We start from the raw sequence: 14,492 nt of genomic DNA, 5'->3' as shown, positions 1-14,492 counted from the left end.
AATGATGCCAAAATGTCAGAATGGACCACAGTCCATCAGTCTGTCTGTGAAACAAACAACTGCCCTAAGGGTGAGGAAAACAGAATAATCCAGGAAGTGTCACACAAATGTATCACCCAGGCAAAAGGATCCACTGAAAGCTTTTAGTGCAGTAACACTCTGTAACAACATAAAGATCCTGAACTACAATGTTGAATTCAGAATCCTCCTCAAGAAAGCATCAAGCCAATGGTATTTTAAATATTTCAAGGGTGTCATTAAAATATGATAATGCACAATCAACAGTTAGTTGCTATTATGTCTCTAACTGAATAAATTAAAGCTGTTGCTACTCAGACAAGTTATTGCAGTGCTGGTTCTGCACTTAGTCTGGGGTGCCTACTCTGCAATAATTGCCTGTGTGCATACTCAGGGTTTTAATGTGTATTCATTTATTAACATTTAAACAGTGAAGCTATTATAAATTGTCTCCATTTGTTCAATTTTACCAGCCTATTTAAATTGTAACCTTAACTTGCCTAATAACTTAATCTTCTTTTCCTTATTTTATCCAGAATCTTCTGCATGAGTGGAGACCTGAAATCCTATCTTCTCTCAGTCCCCTCTCCCACACACACACAAGCAGAGCACAAAAGCAAAATTCTGTTAAAGGCCATAGTTTGCAAAAAAGAAAAAAGATTCTTGAAATAGATGTTAAAATACTTTTCTATTTCCATTTGCTTCATTTTTCTGAGAGTTATAGAATTGATGACACTACAGAGACACAACAAAGCAGAAACTCCAAACTTCATTATCACATATAGGAAAATAAATCAATGCTTAATTTAAGACCACAAAGGAAAACACACCTCCTACTCGGTATTCCATACTAATTTAGTTCAATTACAGATACCAGTGGGGATGTGGAGGAAAGCTCAACAAACCACTGAGACCAGAGTTCCCAGGAGGCTGGTCCAGCCTGTGCCTACCCAAGCAGCAAAATTGCCCCATGGTTACACTTATGCTGGTTCTTCTTCAAGTGATGAGTATTAAGGAGTCATATTTTCTATAACTTCTCAAAACAAACACAAGAATTATACAATTTATCATCAGCACTTCTTTAGCCTCTCCATCTACAATAAGTACAAAAGAGTAAAACATGATTGGTGTAATTAAATGAGGAAAAGAGTTACCAAGAAAGAGTCAGAAACTTTAATTTCGTGATCTTTTGATACCAGGAGCTGAATAGACCTAAAACGGCACCATCCTTTTAATTCAGGTATAACATTTAAAACTTTCAAAAATTGCAATTTATTACTTTCACTTATGCTTCTTGAAAGATTTCAGCAGCATGTCAGACCAGTCAGCTGAATGCAAACACAGTAAATCCAGTGTCACACACTGAGGCAGGTTCACTTCAAACCTGCCAGAGCACACACAGTTCATAAGCTTTTGTCTACATGTTATGCTTGCCTCCAAGATGAGTGTGTGATCATAACCTAATTTTTCCAGCAGACTTATGTCTCATACACTGTGTGGGTTAGAAAAGGGAATAAATTTAAAGGAAAAAAAAAAGTCAGGGTTGTAGCAGTAACCATAAATTTGGCATTTTCTGACTTCTGGACTTCACAACCTCAATCTTTTTCCCCCCTCTTCTATTTTTTTTTTTTTTTTTAATAAAACAGTGGGAGGATGGCCAAGTATTCTTACTTGATGAGAGTGTTTGATGTTAGACTTTATGTCCTACTTTGGAATTGCCTTGTGCTTGACATGACATTTCTGTTCTCTAAAGTACCATTAACAAAAAGTGATACACTACTGTTATTGAGGATCAGCATTCAACACTAACATATCTAAAAATGAAGTGATAATCAGAGTTCTGTAAAGACAGATAAAAGAAAACCAGTGAAGTCTTTCACATTATGTAACCTTAGGAGATATTTCTGCTTGAAAACAACTTCTTGAAAAAAGGATTCCCATGTGCAAACCAGTAATTCCAAACTACGTCTTTCTTTATAAGGTCACCTTCAGGGCATGAAGAACATAATGCTTTAAGAAACACCTGTCAATTTTCCAACAACCCTCAGAAAAGTCATAAGTTTCACAACTTCTGCTGTTTAGCCCAAGAGTGGATAAGTATGATTTGCAATCACCTGTTATGAAGAATGAGCTGTAAGTGAAATCATCTCTCAGAGAACACAAGGTCATGCAGAACTCCTCTGCAATCCTGCATACAGACTAGCAGGGTGGGCTGGGAGCAGTCTCCAGGAATGATAGGGGTTTTTTTATTTTCCTGAGTGTAAATTTACACAGATATTTTCAGAGACAAACAAAACTTGCAGCAGACTACTTACATCTTAAATCAGAAGTCTGACCTTTAAAGACATGAAGAGCTTTATGCTCCCTAAGCTGCCTGCATGAACACTGGCTGTTGAGTCTTTATTTAGTGCTCAAGAATCTTGTAAATATTATCCTGGCACGTCACTATTCATAGGGCAGATTTTAATAGGAAACAAATTAGACAATCCAGTGCTGGCCTTCTACTGCAGAGAAGGGTGCTGACCAAAAATAAGTCTGTAAGATGAACTGCAGCTTTGCTCTCCCTGATGAAACACAAACACCTTCTTTCCACAGCTGTGCTTTCAAAGAAGTCACGAAAATTTAGGACCTGTCAGTGACCAGTGGCACCCAGATGACAGAACAGGTCAGAAGCTGTTTAGAGGACACAGAAAGTACAAAAACAGACACCCTATTGACTTACAGGTTTGATTATTCAGTGAAATTCTTCGGTGATTGTGAAAAAACGGGGGCTTTCTCAAGAATATATGAAAAAATATGCAAGGATGTACAAAGCTGCAACCTTTGCTAACCTTTGTGGTCAAGCCCAATTTTAAAATCTGAAGAAAATGATAGTGAAAAAACTAAATTACCAATTATTTACTAAAAATAGCACTATAATAAAAGAACCCTGTAAAGAAGGACACAGGTAGTATCCTTCTAAAATGAAATTTTTTGAACTTTTTTTTTCCACTCCAAAAACAGAATGAGGAGACTGGTGCTGGTAGGACAGATTGTTTTGCACCAAAACAATGCTGAAAACATAATCTTTCAATGGTAACACTTTGGAACAGACAAAGATATTTGTGATCCAAATATGACAAGATAAATATAATTTTTTAAAAAAATTGGGAAATTACATAATAGATATGTATGTATAAAACTTCTGAAAAAATTCTTAATAAAATTGGTTCTAAGACACAATGATCTGTAAAATAGGGCAAGTTTTCAAATGATGTCTCACATTCACAGTAAAAGTAACTGGTAAGTGGTATTAATATTTTTGAGCTGTATCTGCTGCTGAGTTAACCTATACCTTACAAATGTATGGGACATGAGTTCAGGAAAATAATTCAAAACAGCAGAAATTGTAAATTACATCTTCTCACAACATAATTTTCTAGCCTGCATATCAAAAGAAGCAAGGAAAGGTTAGTACTGTACTAGTAAGTTGGAAAGGAAGCAGGAAAAGAATAATTTAAAACAAAATTCATTTCAGGTTTTGTCTCCAGAAGTAAGAAGCACCAAAATCCAGTCACTGGAGACCTCACAGCTTCTCTCACTGCACTACTGCATTCCATTTTTCTTGCCTGATGTGTTAGAATCAGTTGCTATGCAACCAAGCTATAAGCCTCACCATTTAATAATTCTTCTGCTAATTGCAATAGAGAAAAAGAGCTTCAGTGTCTGACTTTGTCATGGCACTGAATTCTTCCTGTGCAAAGAATCTGTGACCAATTAACAACAAACTTGAGGAAAAGCATTTTTATTGAATGTACCTGGGATCAGCTATTATAAAGGTATTGACTAATACTAGAAATGCATATTCACCTGAATTTTGATTATAATTATGATTAATTGCTAAGTGTCCTACTAGCTTTGTGGATGCTTTTGAAATGCTTCCCTCCCTCAGTTCCTTCCCCTAAAGCCTTCTCTGAAACGGGAAACTAATGATAGCATGCATGCTTCTGTTGATCCTGTGTCTCCATTTCATTTACAAATTGCCAAGCATCAGGAGTTGAAAATCTCAGGATTTTCTTTCTATTTTGTAGCTGCCTCCTCTACACCTCGGAACTAACCGAGCGACTGAAGGAGACCAATTGCGGCCCCTGCTGGTCCCTGACACCTCCAGAACAACAGAATCAGGGGAGGGCAGGAACAACATAAACATTCCCATGGAAAGGCTGCGACTGAAATAATTAAAATGTGAGAACAAAAGGATACTGTAGTAATAACATCAGCAGAGAACACCTAATGACCAAAGGATCATGGTAACCAGCAACATTAACTCCACCTAGACCTTCAGTTAAGTCTCAGACTGGTTTTCCACTTTATGGAGTACTTTGCAAAAGGATTTTTTAGTTTTGTAAAGCTCAGCCAGCAGAGCAATGCCAGAGCCTGAACCTTGCCCAGTGAAAACGCAGTCACCTCCTTTAACACAGGTTGACACAGACAGCATCTGAACATGACTTTAAAAAATGAGATTAGAATATCTTAAGGGTTCACCCATTTTGTTGATTTCATGATTCAGTTTTAGTGAAGAATCTTGGCTGCAACACTTCTAACTTCCCAGAAGTCATAATTTAAAACTTGTACATATTTAGATTTATAAGAAGAAACAAACACACACTCAAGAGCTTTAGGAACAAAGCCAGTTCAGCTACAGAACATTCTGTACTGTGAGGAACATCAACACATACAGGCTCACACGTTTGGACAGTCAGTTTAGGAACTACGTCTTTGTTCGACAAGTAAATAGATTAAAGATGGGGTAAACAAACTGTCTGTGCTTCTATTAACCTATTTCTACAGCAAAGGCTACTTTATCCTGTCTAATTCTACTCTGAATACCACTGAAAACATGACTGTTCTCCACCTTCATCTTAACTAAAGCTTTTGCATATGAAAGCCCATATTTATGTCTGGAACAGATTTTCATATCAAAATCACAGACTGAGTGTACACAGAAAGAATTCTGTGTTTGTTTAGTTTTTTCTGACTAAGCATTAATCAAAGCAGGAAAAATAAGTAAGACCACATCGGAACCAACCATTAGTGTTTTCAGAGTTTGCACATTTAAAGATGTTAATCAAATGAAATCATTGTTTTTCATTTAACTGCTGAGGCCACATCTACTATAAGGATTCAGCAGTTGCAATGAACCCTAACCTGGGATCTGCCAATATAAAAATCATTTTAGAGCAGTTCTTTCTAATGTGGCCAGCACATCAGAAATGAAGTGCTCTATGCCTCTCTAAACAGATCCTACTGACATAAAAATAGAAAGAATTATAGGTCTTTCAAAGTTACTTCTATCAATCCAGATACATCAAGGGAGTACTTACTAATTGTCATGGATTCTGGCACGGTGGCTGAAGGCAACATACTGCTTAAAGTATTCACTTGTGCTGGAGGACTGACTTCCACTCTAGTCATAAAAGTACAGCATAATCAATAAATGGAAACAAAATCCTAAACTCAAATCTTAAGAAAAAAACATTCCAGAAACTAGAACTGTCACCTTATTTACCCATATTTAATAACTTAAGTTTAACTAGCCTTTAATGCATCTCCTGTCAGCCTGATTTTAGAATACACAAAAAAAACCCTCGAAATTAGCAGGCCATGGAGAATAAAGTAAAAACAAACAAACAAAAAAACAAAAAACCCCATAAAAATCAAAATAAAATTTCAAAACCAGGAGGCTAAGTCTGTCTGTTATTTGACATGACAATGTGAATTCTTCCAGATAATAAGGAGAGGTTCAGTATATGAAATCAGGCAAAAGGGGAAGTGCAGGTTTTTTTGCATTTGTCTTTCCAAACATTTGCACAAGTACCCAGACAAGTAGTTGGTTTTCCAGTACTGATTGCATTAAGTAACAATAATAAGTTGTCAGCTACAGGGTGAAGGGTTTTTTTAAGGAAAACATATTTGACACATACCTGTAAGGGAGATCAGCTCTTCTTGGAACCAGTTCTACTGCACGAACATGTTCATGCCCCTCTCCATTCTCCAAATTATCTAAAGTAGAATGCACAAGCATTAGCTTTCTCCAGTTTGCAGTACTTTAAAAAAATAAAACATGAACAACTGCAGAAGGAAGGTAGTTACATTTTTAAACAGAAATACTCATCTTTAGTAAAGATTGAAACACTTTAAATTCTTTCTCCAAAGCTGGCTCTTGCACATTCACCCCGAATGCCAGTAGGATTGTAAAGTCCCTCAGGAACACAGCCATCATCCAAAAAATTAGTATTGCACAATTCCTACCTTGTATTTTATATGCACATTTTACACTAACAGTGTTGCAAAGCTATGAAGAGACTTCTTACTGATGTTATTTTTGCAAGCCCCAGGACTTCAACCGCCACGTGGCATCTGCTCCTCACTACAAATCTGTTTGGGACTCGCAGAGCAATTTGTGGTTAGTCCCCAGCACACGAGACCTTGCAAAGACACCAGTCCTTTACGTATTCCCAACAGAGCACCATGGCTCTTCTCTGGCTCCTTGTGTCTATGGAGTAAACATCAGGAATCAGACAGATGAGACATTGTCTAAAAAGCATGAATAATACGCATCTGTCCACAGACCCACAACTGTCGGGATCAAAAGATACACATCACTGGGCCTGTCATTAAGGAAGTTCATGTGGAAAGAAACAAAAATCATATTTTATTGATATTTTCTGCATCTCACTATGTAAGGGTTACAAAGTTACTATAAGGCAATCCTAAAATCACGACCTAAAATAGCACAGATTAAAAGTGGGAATTCTAGGAAACAAGTTAGTAGGAATTAGTTATGTCAGAAAGACTATGGAGGAGAAAATTAATTTTTTAAGTTGTAGAGTTTACTGAAGCTCAGTTCCTAAAATGCATACTCCATTTTTGTTCCAAGCAACTGAATTTTGACTGAGGCTTTCTCATTCCTTGTTTCATGGAGATATGATATGCCCTGACACATCTCTGCAGCACTGCAGACTCAAACTGCAAACACAGATATTACCATACAACACGACAGACTAAGCTGTAATCTATTCCAAATATATGTGTCTTGTTATTTATCTGTAGTAAGACCTATAAACCAAAGTATTGGGTTAAACATGTATTTTGCAAGAGCTATTTAAGATTGTTTTAACAAAAATGATGTCATAACAATAATGAGCTTGCCAGTTACTGGGTTGAACTGCCCTCAGAATAAGCTAGAGCACGTTCCTTCTGATATCATTCATCTGCAGCACAAGCGTAACTCCCAAAGTCAAGCAAACAACTGCCCAAGGCAGCTTTCAATCTCATCAAACTGTCAGTGTGGCTGAGGAGAGGCTGATGTATCCGTGTGTATCCCCCTCCCTCCCTGGGTGCCATTTGGGTTGCAGGAAGGGCCATTTGGTGCAGCCCCACACGGCCCACGAGGGCTCAGGGACAGCAGGCAGAGCTGAAATCAGCACAGCACACACAGCAGGGCCTGGGCTGCTCTTTCCTGCAAGTGAAGAAGATCCCTTTCATCAGCCTAGTGTTGCATCACTCCAGAGTGGACCACAGGGCTTATCACAAAGAGAGACGGAGAACTGAAAATATCTGTGTACTGTGCCAGAGGGATCTGAATGGGCCTGTTGATCATCTCTAGCATTGTATTCAAACCAGTTCAGAGATGAAGCAAGATCAAACAAGGGTCTCTGGTATCTTCTTAATAAAAGTAAGCCTCTGTTACAGTTATTGTCCTCTTTGGTCATCTGTCTCCACCTTGGCTTAGACTCCCAACTTTTGATTTCAGCTACAAAGCCCAGCTCACAGTCCTGATGCCTCGTGACATCTACAACTCGCACAACAACTGAGTTCCCATTCCACACACCACCACCCCCCAGAAACAGGGACAATTGTATCCCAGATTTCAACCTGGGGATGTTCTCCAGCAGTTTCTGCACAGCTTAAGAGAACACGATGCCACAAACTACATGATGTTTTCTATATCCATTCCTTCATAAACTGAAAAATGTGGCAGCACAAATAAAAAATGAAAATGTACTTTCTATTTTTAATTTTGAACCACTGCCATTTCTTATAAGGTACATGTTTTAAAATACAGCAGAGGGCAGTACAGCCTTATTTTATGATTCCCATTTTTAATCACTGAACTTACAGAGCTGAATTACACTTTTTCACAGGACTTCAATTAACAATCGATTTAAACTCTTGGCTCACAAAATGTATATCCAAAAAATATTAAACATTTTACTATTAAAACATTATTTAATGCCACTGAGAAGTTCTTTAATGGTCACTTTAAAAAATGAGTATACTTGAAGTTTTAATAAAATACCATACAAGACCACAGTTTAATCCCAACAAAACTCTGGTTTATTTTTACATTGATAAACCCTCCTCAGTGAAATAACTTTTCAAATGAAGAATTCTGATTCAGAACTAAATCGAATGCTAATTCTTTTCTATTCCAGATGTGTAGTTTGTTCTATGTCCCTGCAATCCCCTTATTTCTTGCCATTGTCTCATGTTAAAAATTCCATTATAAAGGTTGCTGGAATTCTGCAAATTAAATACCCACCTGTCTGGGAATAAGAGCCAACAGCACTGACAGGAAACAGCACATCTGAGTCATCATTGAGGACCTGCAGAGGAGTCCAACTGCATATCTGAGAACTGCAACTGCCTATTTCATGAGGCCTAGATTTAAAACAAACAAGCAAGCAAAACAATCTCCTTATACAGTCAATATCCACGTTCATAATGCACACATTTCCTTCAGAGACGCTACTTTAAGAAAAATCTCTACTTCAATCTGGCCAATACATTAATCCATTACAGATCAGACATTCCAAAGCAGATGAGACAAACAGTGCTTGCCTTTTTCTCCAAACTAATTTCTCTGTCAGAAATAAAGCAAGCATATCAGTATTTAAAATTATTCATTCTCTCTTGGTTTTGTCTTGGTCAAGTATCTCCTCTTGTTTAACTATCTACTCTGATGTAACAGGCTTACTCTGTTTAAAATAGAGGTTTTTACTGTAAAGCCAAAATAGAATTGATATCATATTAAGAATAAGGAAACATCAAGTAGGTCAGAATTATAGCCAGGCTATATCATGCAAATATTTAAACAACTGAGCACTTCAAGGAGAATGAGAAAACTCAATCTCAAAATTTTGGATTTCGGTGGAACTTAAAAGTAAAATATCATCAATGCAGTGGCCCAAATGGTTTAAACAATGATCAAGAAAAAACAAGGAAAACAAAAAAAAAGGAAAAAAAATTTGAGGAGGAGGAATTAGGAACTAAAAAAAAAAAAAGGAAGAAAAAAAGAAAACCTACAGTTCAGTTCAACACATCAATTTGCCAGTGCCCACAAAGAACAGGGAAGGGTGGATAGGAAGCATGGCAAGTTTCCCACTAGCTCCTGCCCCATTACTTACTTTTCAGAAGCTTCAGTTTCACCTTCTGTGCCTTTATTTCCTAATGTTTTTCCATACAGTTCGTCCTCATCTGCATCTTCATCGTCAATGCTCTTCACATCCAGTTTCTGGTACTCATACTCTCCGTTCATGAGGGAATGAGGGAATGAATTGCTCTTCCACGAACTGTTACTTTCATCCCCGTTCACGTTTTTTCCAAGAGTGCTTTCAGATGAGGATAATACAAGGACTGAGGATCTGTCTACACTCTCCTCTGAACTTTCTCCTGTAATCAGAGTCTTTGTGGAATCCCCCAAATTTTGCTCATCTTCCTCTTCATCAAATGAGATAATATTGGTCACTCTCTTCTTCTTTTTTCGATCTTTTTTATATCTCAAATCTGATAGCAATACAAAGTTTTACATCGTTTAGAAGAGAGAAACAATATAGTAAATCTGTTTTTTCCTTAAAAGAGCTTATGTATTAAATGACTTTAGTAAAGAAAAAGCCACTTAGATCTACAAGGCATTCATTATCTTTCCATACACATGAGCTTTTAAATCTTTAATTACCGTCTTTATTTTACCTGCCTTACATAATTCAGATTTTAGAAGACATTTTGGAGGTGCATTCATAACATTATTCGATTGGAACTGGAAAAAAAAAGTTGAACAAACTCATAGAATTAAATTTAAGATAAAAAGTTAGCCTTCCTGTCCCTTTCTCCCACGGAACACACCTAGTGTATATTCTAGTTTATATTGCACAGCATGTCTATCCACCAGAGAAAACACGAGACACTTCCAGAGAGAAAAAATTAAAAAGAACAAACTCACAACACGAACAAAATCCACAACTTGCAATCAAATAGAGGTAGTTTTCTCTCTACTCTATAAAAATTGATCAGTCTGTTCTCAGAAAAAGACACTAAACTTGCTCCCTCCCCCCTAGCTCTTGGTCTAGAAATACACTGAAATCCTCAGATTACATCAGATCTATTCAGTGACAGCACCTATTTTTAAATTATTACCTATTCTCACTAAATCCTATGTGCACACGAAGCTGAAGTTGAAACACTCTAAGAAATATTGGAAATTACTCACCGGGATAACTCACATTGGGACTAAACTGTTTTGTTTAATTCAAATCCAGCTGTTCTATAACCACAAACCATACTTTTAAGAGGATGTTAAAACCCATTCTGCTTGCAAACAGAATTGCAACAAAGAACACAGACTTTAATGAAAACATCTGACTTGCTCTACCATCCCACATGTAATGGTATTTGAACAAACTCATTTCTTTAAAGTGACATTTTACTGTAAGCTGTCCATTTTATGTACTGTACACATAATGTACATTATGTTGTAGAGTCAGATGCAGCATATGGTCAATTATTCTCTCATTCCATCTTGCAAGCCTATTCTATACTAACAAAGTTATCCCAAGTCAAGTATCACCTACAACTTTAATCTCATTTAAGTGCTAAACAACAAAAGCTTTACCACAAGTTTGCTTCAAAAACCATGTTTTGACACAAAGTCTATTTTAAATGCCAATAAAAACCAGATTTTATCTCAACTTCCATTCCCACCAGACAGTTTTCACATATGGGGGTTTTGCCTTTTTCTCATAAAGCAAAACAATCTAATGCCTAAATTCCAACCTCATTTCTTAATTGAAAAGCATATAAATCTTCCTGCAGTTTTGTACCTTTACAAAGCAAAACAGTCTTTCAGCTCAATTTCCAGAAACAAAGATAATAAAATATTCCTTTGCAATTTTGGGAACTGAAAATATGTAATGAAAATCATATTTTGCTTGACTATTTTTAACTTATAACTGACATCCTACAAGCTGGTTGTAACACCAAGACCTTTAAAGGTAAAAAGGGCATATGAGTAAATTTTCATTTTGGTTCAGGGCTGTCATTTTCCATAGGAACTCAGACTGTAAATAGGGGCCCTACTTGAAGAAGATTACAAGCTTAGATTTGTATCTGATATATAATAGCAGATATACAGCAGTGTATTTCTGACTGACAGAAGTGCCAAAAGAAAATAAATTAAAACGGAAAGATCATTACATCATGAACTGCAAGGCATAATCTTATAAGAAATTGAAATTCAGGCCACAAGCAAAGCCCTACCAATAACACACTTTAACCTCTCTCTCACAGTGATGCAAGAAAGCTGAAATACAGTTGCCATCCAGTATTCACACCAGTATTCCTAAAACATTCCATACTTCTTATTACACACTCAACTAGTTTGTTTGTTCAGCACATACTTATTTTTAAGATTTCTGTCCTATAATATTGCATTAAGTGGAAATTAAAAAGTCACGTAAACACACCCAAATATTTGCTCAGGTTCTGAGCGACCCCAGCACCGCCTCAGAGCTTACCAGCATTTCCACTGCGGGGCACAACAGGCAGGGGGTCGGTGTCGGGGTCAGCTTTGATGAGGATGGACACAGCAGAGGACGCAGTGATCTCCCGGAGGAGGCTGCTCACCCCCTGCGTGGATTCCTTCAGCAGTGAGGTGACGTTTTGGGTGGATTCCTTCAACAGATCAGACACGGTGGGTGTGCACTTGCTCTGCCCATTTAAATCCTTGTTATCGATGTTGATTGCAAAAAGGATGGAGTTCAGACCTTCAAATAAAGGAAAGAGGAGAAAAAGAGACCAAAAATGCACTTTATGGGTCACACTTTATACTTCACACAAAAGCTGAAAACACAGAGCCTGAGGATTAACAAAGCTACGACACGTAAAATATTTTTCCTAAAAATTTCCCACAGTTCTCCACGCATGAATTCTTATTCTTTCATGTACCATTCATTCTTTTTTAGATTATGTTCAAGCTGATGCAATCAGTTCTGAATTCATCTTGATGGCTGTTCAGCTGCACATTAAATAAGCAATAAGTACTGTGAACTCGTTTATTTATAACCTTTTATTTAAACCTCTTTCACTGCAACTTCAGTATCTGTTGAGTTCCTATACTCTATTATCAAAACCTCCTGTGTACTTTGTTTGTCACTCCTTACTGCTACTCTCCTTACCTGTACTTGCCTATAATTTGGATCTTACCATAAAATTCTATCATTACCCTTTTCTAGTCAGGAATAGGCCATTCTGTTTTCTCTGAATTGCACAAGTTTTAAGTTAGCCTTGACTGCTGAAGAGTAAAAACATTTATGTGAAAGACTTTTGAACTGTAGGAAGGCCAGATTCCCATTTTAACAATCCATCAATTCACAGGATAAACTGGCATAATACCTTGCCAATTCACCCTGACTGTGCCTCTGACACACATTCTCCACACAAGCAGTGTTAGAGAAGCTCCTCATGACCAGAAATAGATGTAACATCCCAAAAGGCAACAGTTTTTTAAGAACAGTAATATTTAACAGGAAGTTTTACCAGCTGCCATTGTAGGGATCATACTGGAACGTTCTTCATCCATCATAAAAGACCAGTCTTCATAGAAGACACTAGAATTTGAAAGGAAAAAGAAAAAGAATGTGTAGTCCTATACTAATGTACATTCCACTTCTGAAAAACAAGAAAACTCCAAAAAACAAGTAAGATTACAACAATGGATTCTGGAATAAACCTTTTTGGAAATAGTATTACCATGCAGAGTGTGCTGATAATCCTGATACTGAGCAAGTATTGCTAAAAGCATGAGAGTAATTAGTGACATAGCAATTCAATTCACTCATTTCCTCACGATGGTTTTCAGATTTTCCTTATTGTTTCATTTGTCTTCATTTGATTTTATATTGGAAGCAAGCTACAGAAGACTGGAACAAAATAAAAATTAAAAGGAGGAATTAACAAGCTCAATTCTGGCAATAACCTTAGCCAATATATCCATTAATCAGGGCAAATGGAAAGAATGGCTTTCTGCTGGATCCACTGGACTTGATCAAGCTCAACAGTTACTGATAAAACAAGGAGAACACCTCAAATTTTCAAAGGGAACTGGAGCTGAAGATGTGTGAGGAGAAAGGTAGGACTCAGTTTGGGAACTTAAGTGCATTTTGCACATCCAAAGCACTTCAGGGATTCACAATGTAAGTAATCCCCAGTAACTGTAACAGAAGGTTCACAAACTGTTACCAAACCACTTCCAAGGGCTCTGCAGTAGCAGCTCCCCACTGTTTCACTGCTGGAACTTTGCAATTACAGGATGAGCATCTCCAAAAGGCAACAGGGAATTGGTCAGCCCAACAGGAATTGGTCAGCTCAAGGCTGCAATTGTGTAATGTTTTAATGGAAGGAGAGGGGCACCTCAAAGCATGGGACCAATGCCTCAGTGAGGAAAACTGCTGAAAGAACAGGGAAGGGAGTTCAGCAAGAGGATGGAAATGAAGGTGAGGATAGAAACATAGATTCTCATGGGGTAGAGTGAGGCCAGTTTCAGGTCACATGCTGATACAGGCACAAGTCACTCCCTTGAGGGCTGCCAAAAATTTTAAAAATGAACAAAAGAATCAGGTGAAGTGGCTTGACCAGCACAGCAGTGAATAGGCTGTGTTATTACAGCTGTGGCCTTTGGTTGGTTGTCTGGGGTTTTTTACTCTCAGTACTTCATTTGCCAATACATTTCCTGCCTTACAAAGATACCAGGTGCAGCACCTGAGTCGATTCTTGTCAGCCAGCAGCATGTGAACGTATCTCTCCAGGGAATGCTCGTTCAGGGCACAGCGCAGCCAGGCCCGGCCCCTGCCGATGTCTGTGCTGATGGCCCTCAGAGAGTAGAAGCGCTGCAGCTCGTGTCTGTTCAGGACCTCCTTCACATAGTACCAGAACACCGGCTCTGCAATTGAATAGTAAGTCATTATTAATCATAATCCAACCAAGAAAACTGCTAAGATCATACCCGAATGTATTTACATGCAAATTTGTAAAACAATCAGGTAGCTTTGTTACCTATACTTTGAACGAAGGTGAATTATTTACCATCTTGGTGCAACCCTCCTGTTAAATAGGTTATTTATTTCTACTGGACTCGGGCTATTTAAGCACTTATAACT

The 14,492-nt window shown here is 37.6% G+C and overlaps 1 protein-coding gene across 4 annotated transcripts in view; it reads right to left on the bottom strand.

The window, feature by feature from the left end:
• Positions 1-14,492, bottom strand: part of SNX29 (sorting nexin 29) — a 94,701-nt gene that overhangs the window by 69,575 nt on the left and 10,634 nt on the right. For all 4 annotated transcript variants that reach the window (XM_027885447.1, XM_027885450.1, XM_027885449.1 and 1 more), the window contains 7 exons: positions 14,095-14,275; positions 12,874-12,944; positions 11,853-12,101; positions 9,468-9,846; positions 8,603-8,721; positions 5,982-6,060; positions 5,382-5,464 (listed from right to left, as the gene is read on the bottom strand). In XM_027885447.1, the coding sequence (XP_027741248.1) occupies positions 5,382-5,464; positions 5,982-6,060; positions 8,603-8,721; positions 9,468-9,846; positions 11,853-12,101; positions 12,874-12,944; positions 14,095-14,275 (1,161 nt within the window). The remainder of the gene's footprint in view (positions 1-5,381; positions 5,465-5,981; positions 6,061-8,602; positions 8,722-9,467; positions 9,847-11,852; positions 12,102-12,873; positions 12,945-14,094; positions 14,276-14,492) is intronic.

The sequence above is a fragment of the Empidonax traillii genome, unplaced genomic scaffold (assembly GCF_003031625.1).
Source record: "Empidonax traillii isolate 1590-97213 ecotype Southwest subspecies unplaced genomic scaffold, ASM303162v1 scaffold166:size2381449, whole genome shotgun sequence".
NCBI classification, from domain to species: Eukaryota; Metazoa; Chordata; class Aves; order Passeriformes; family Tyrannidae; genus Empidonax; species Empidonax traillii.
This window is presented reverse-complemented; position numbering and strand designations above follow the sequence as displayed.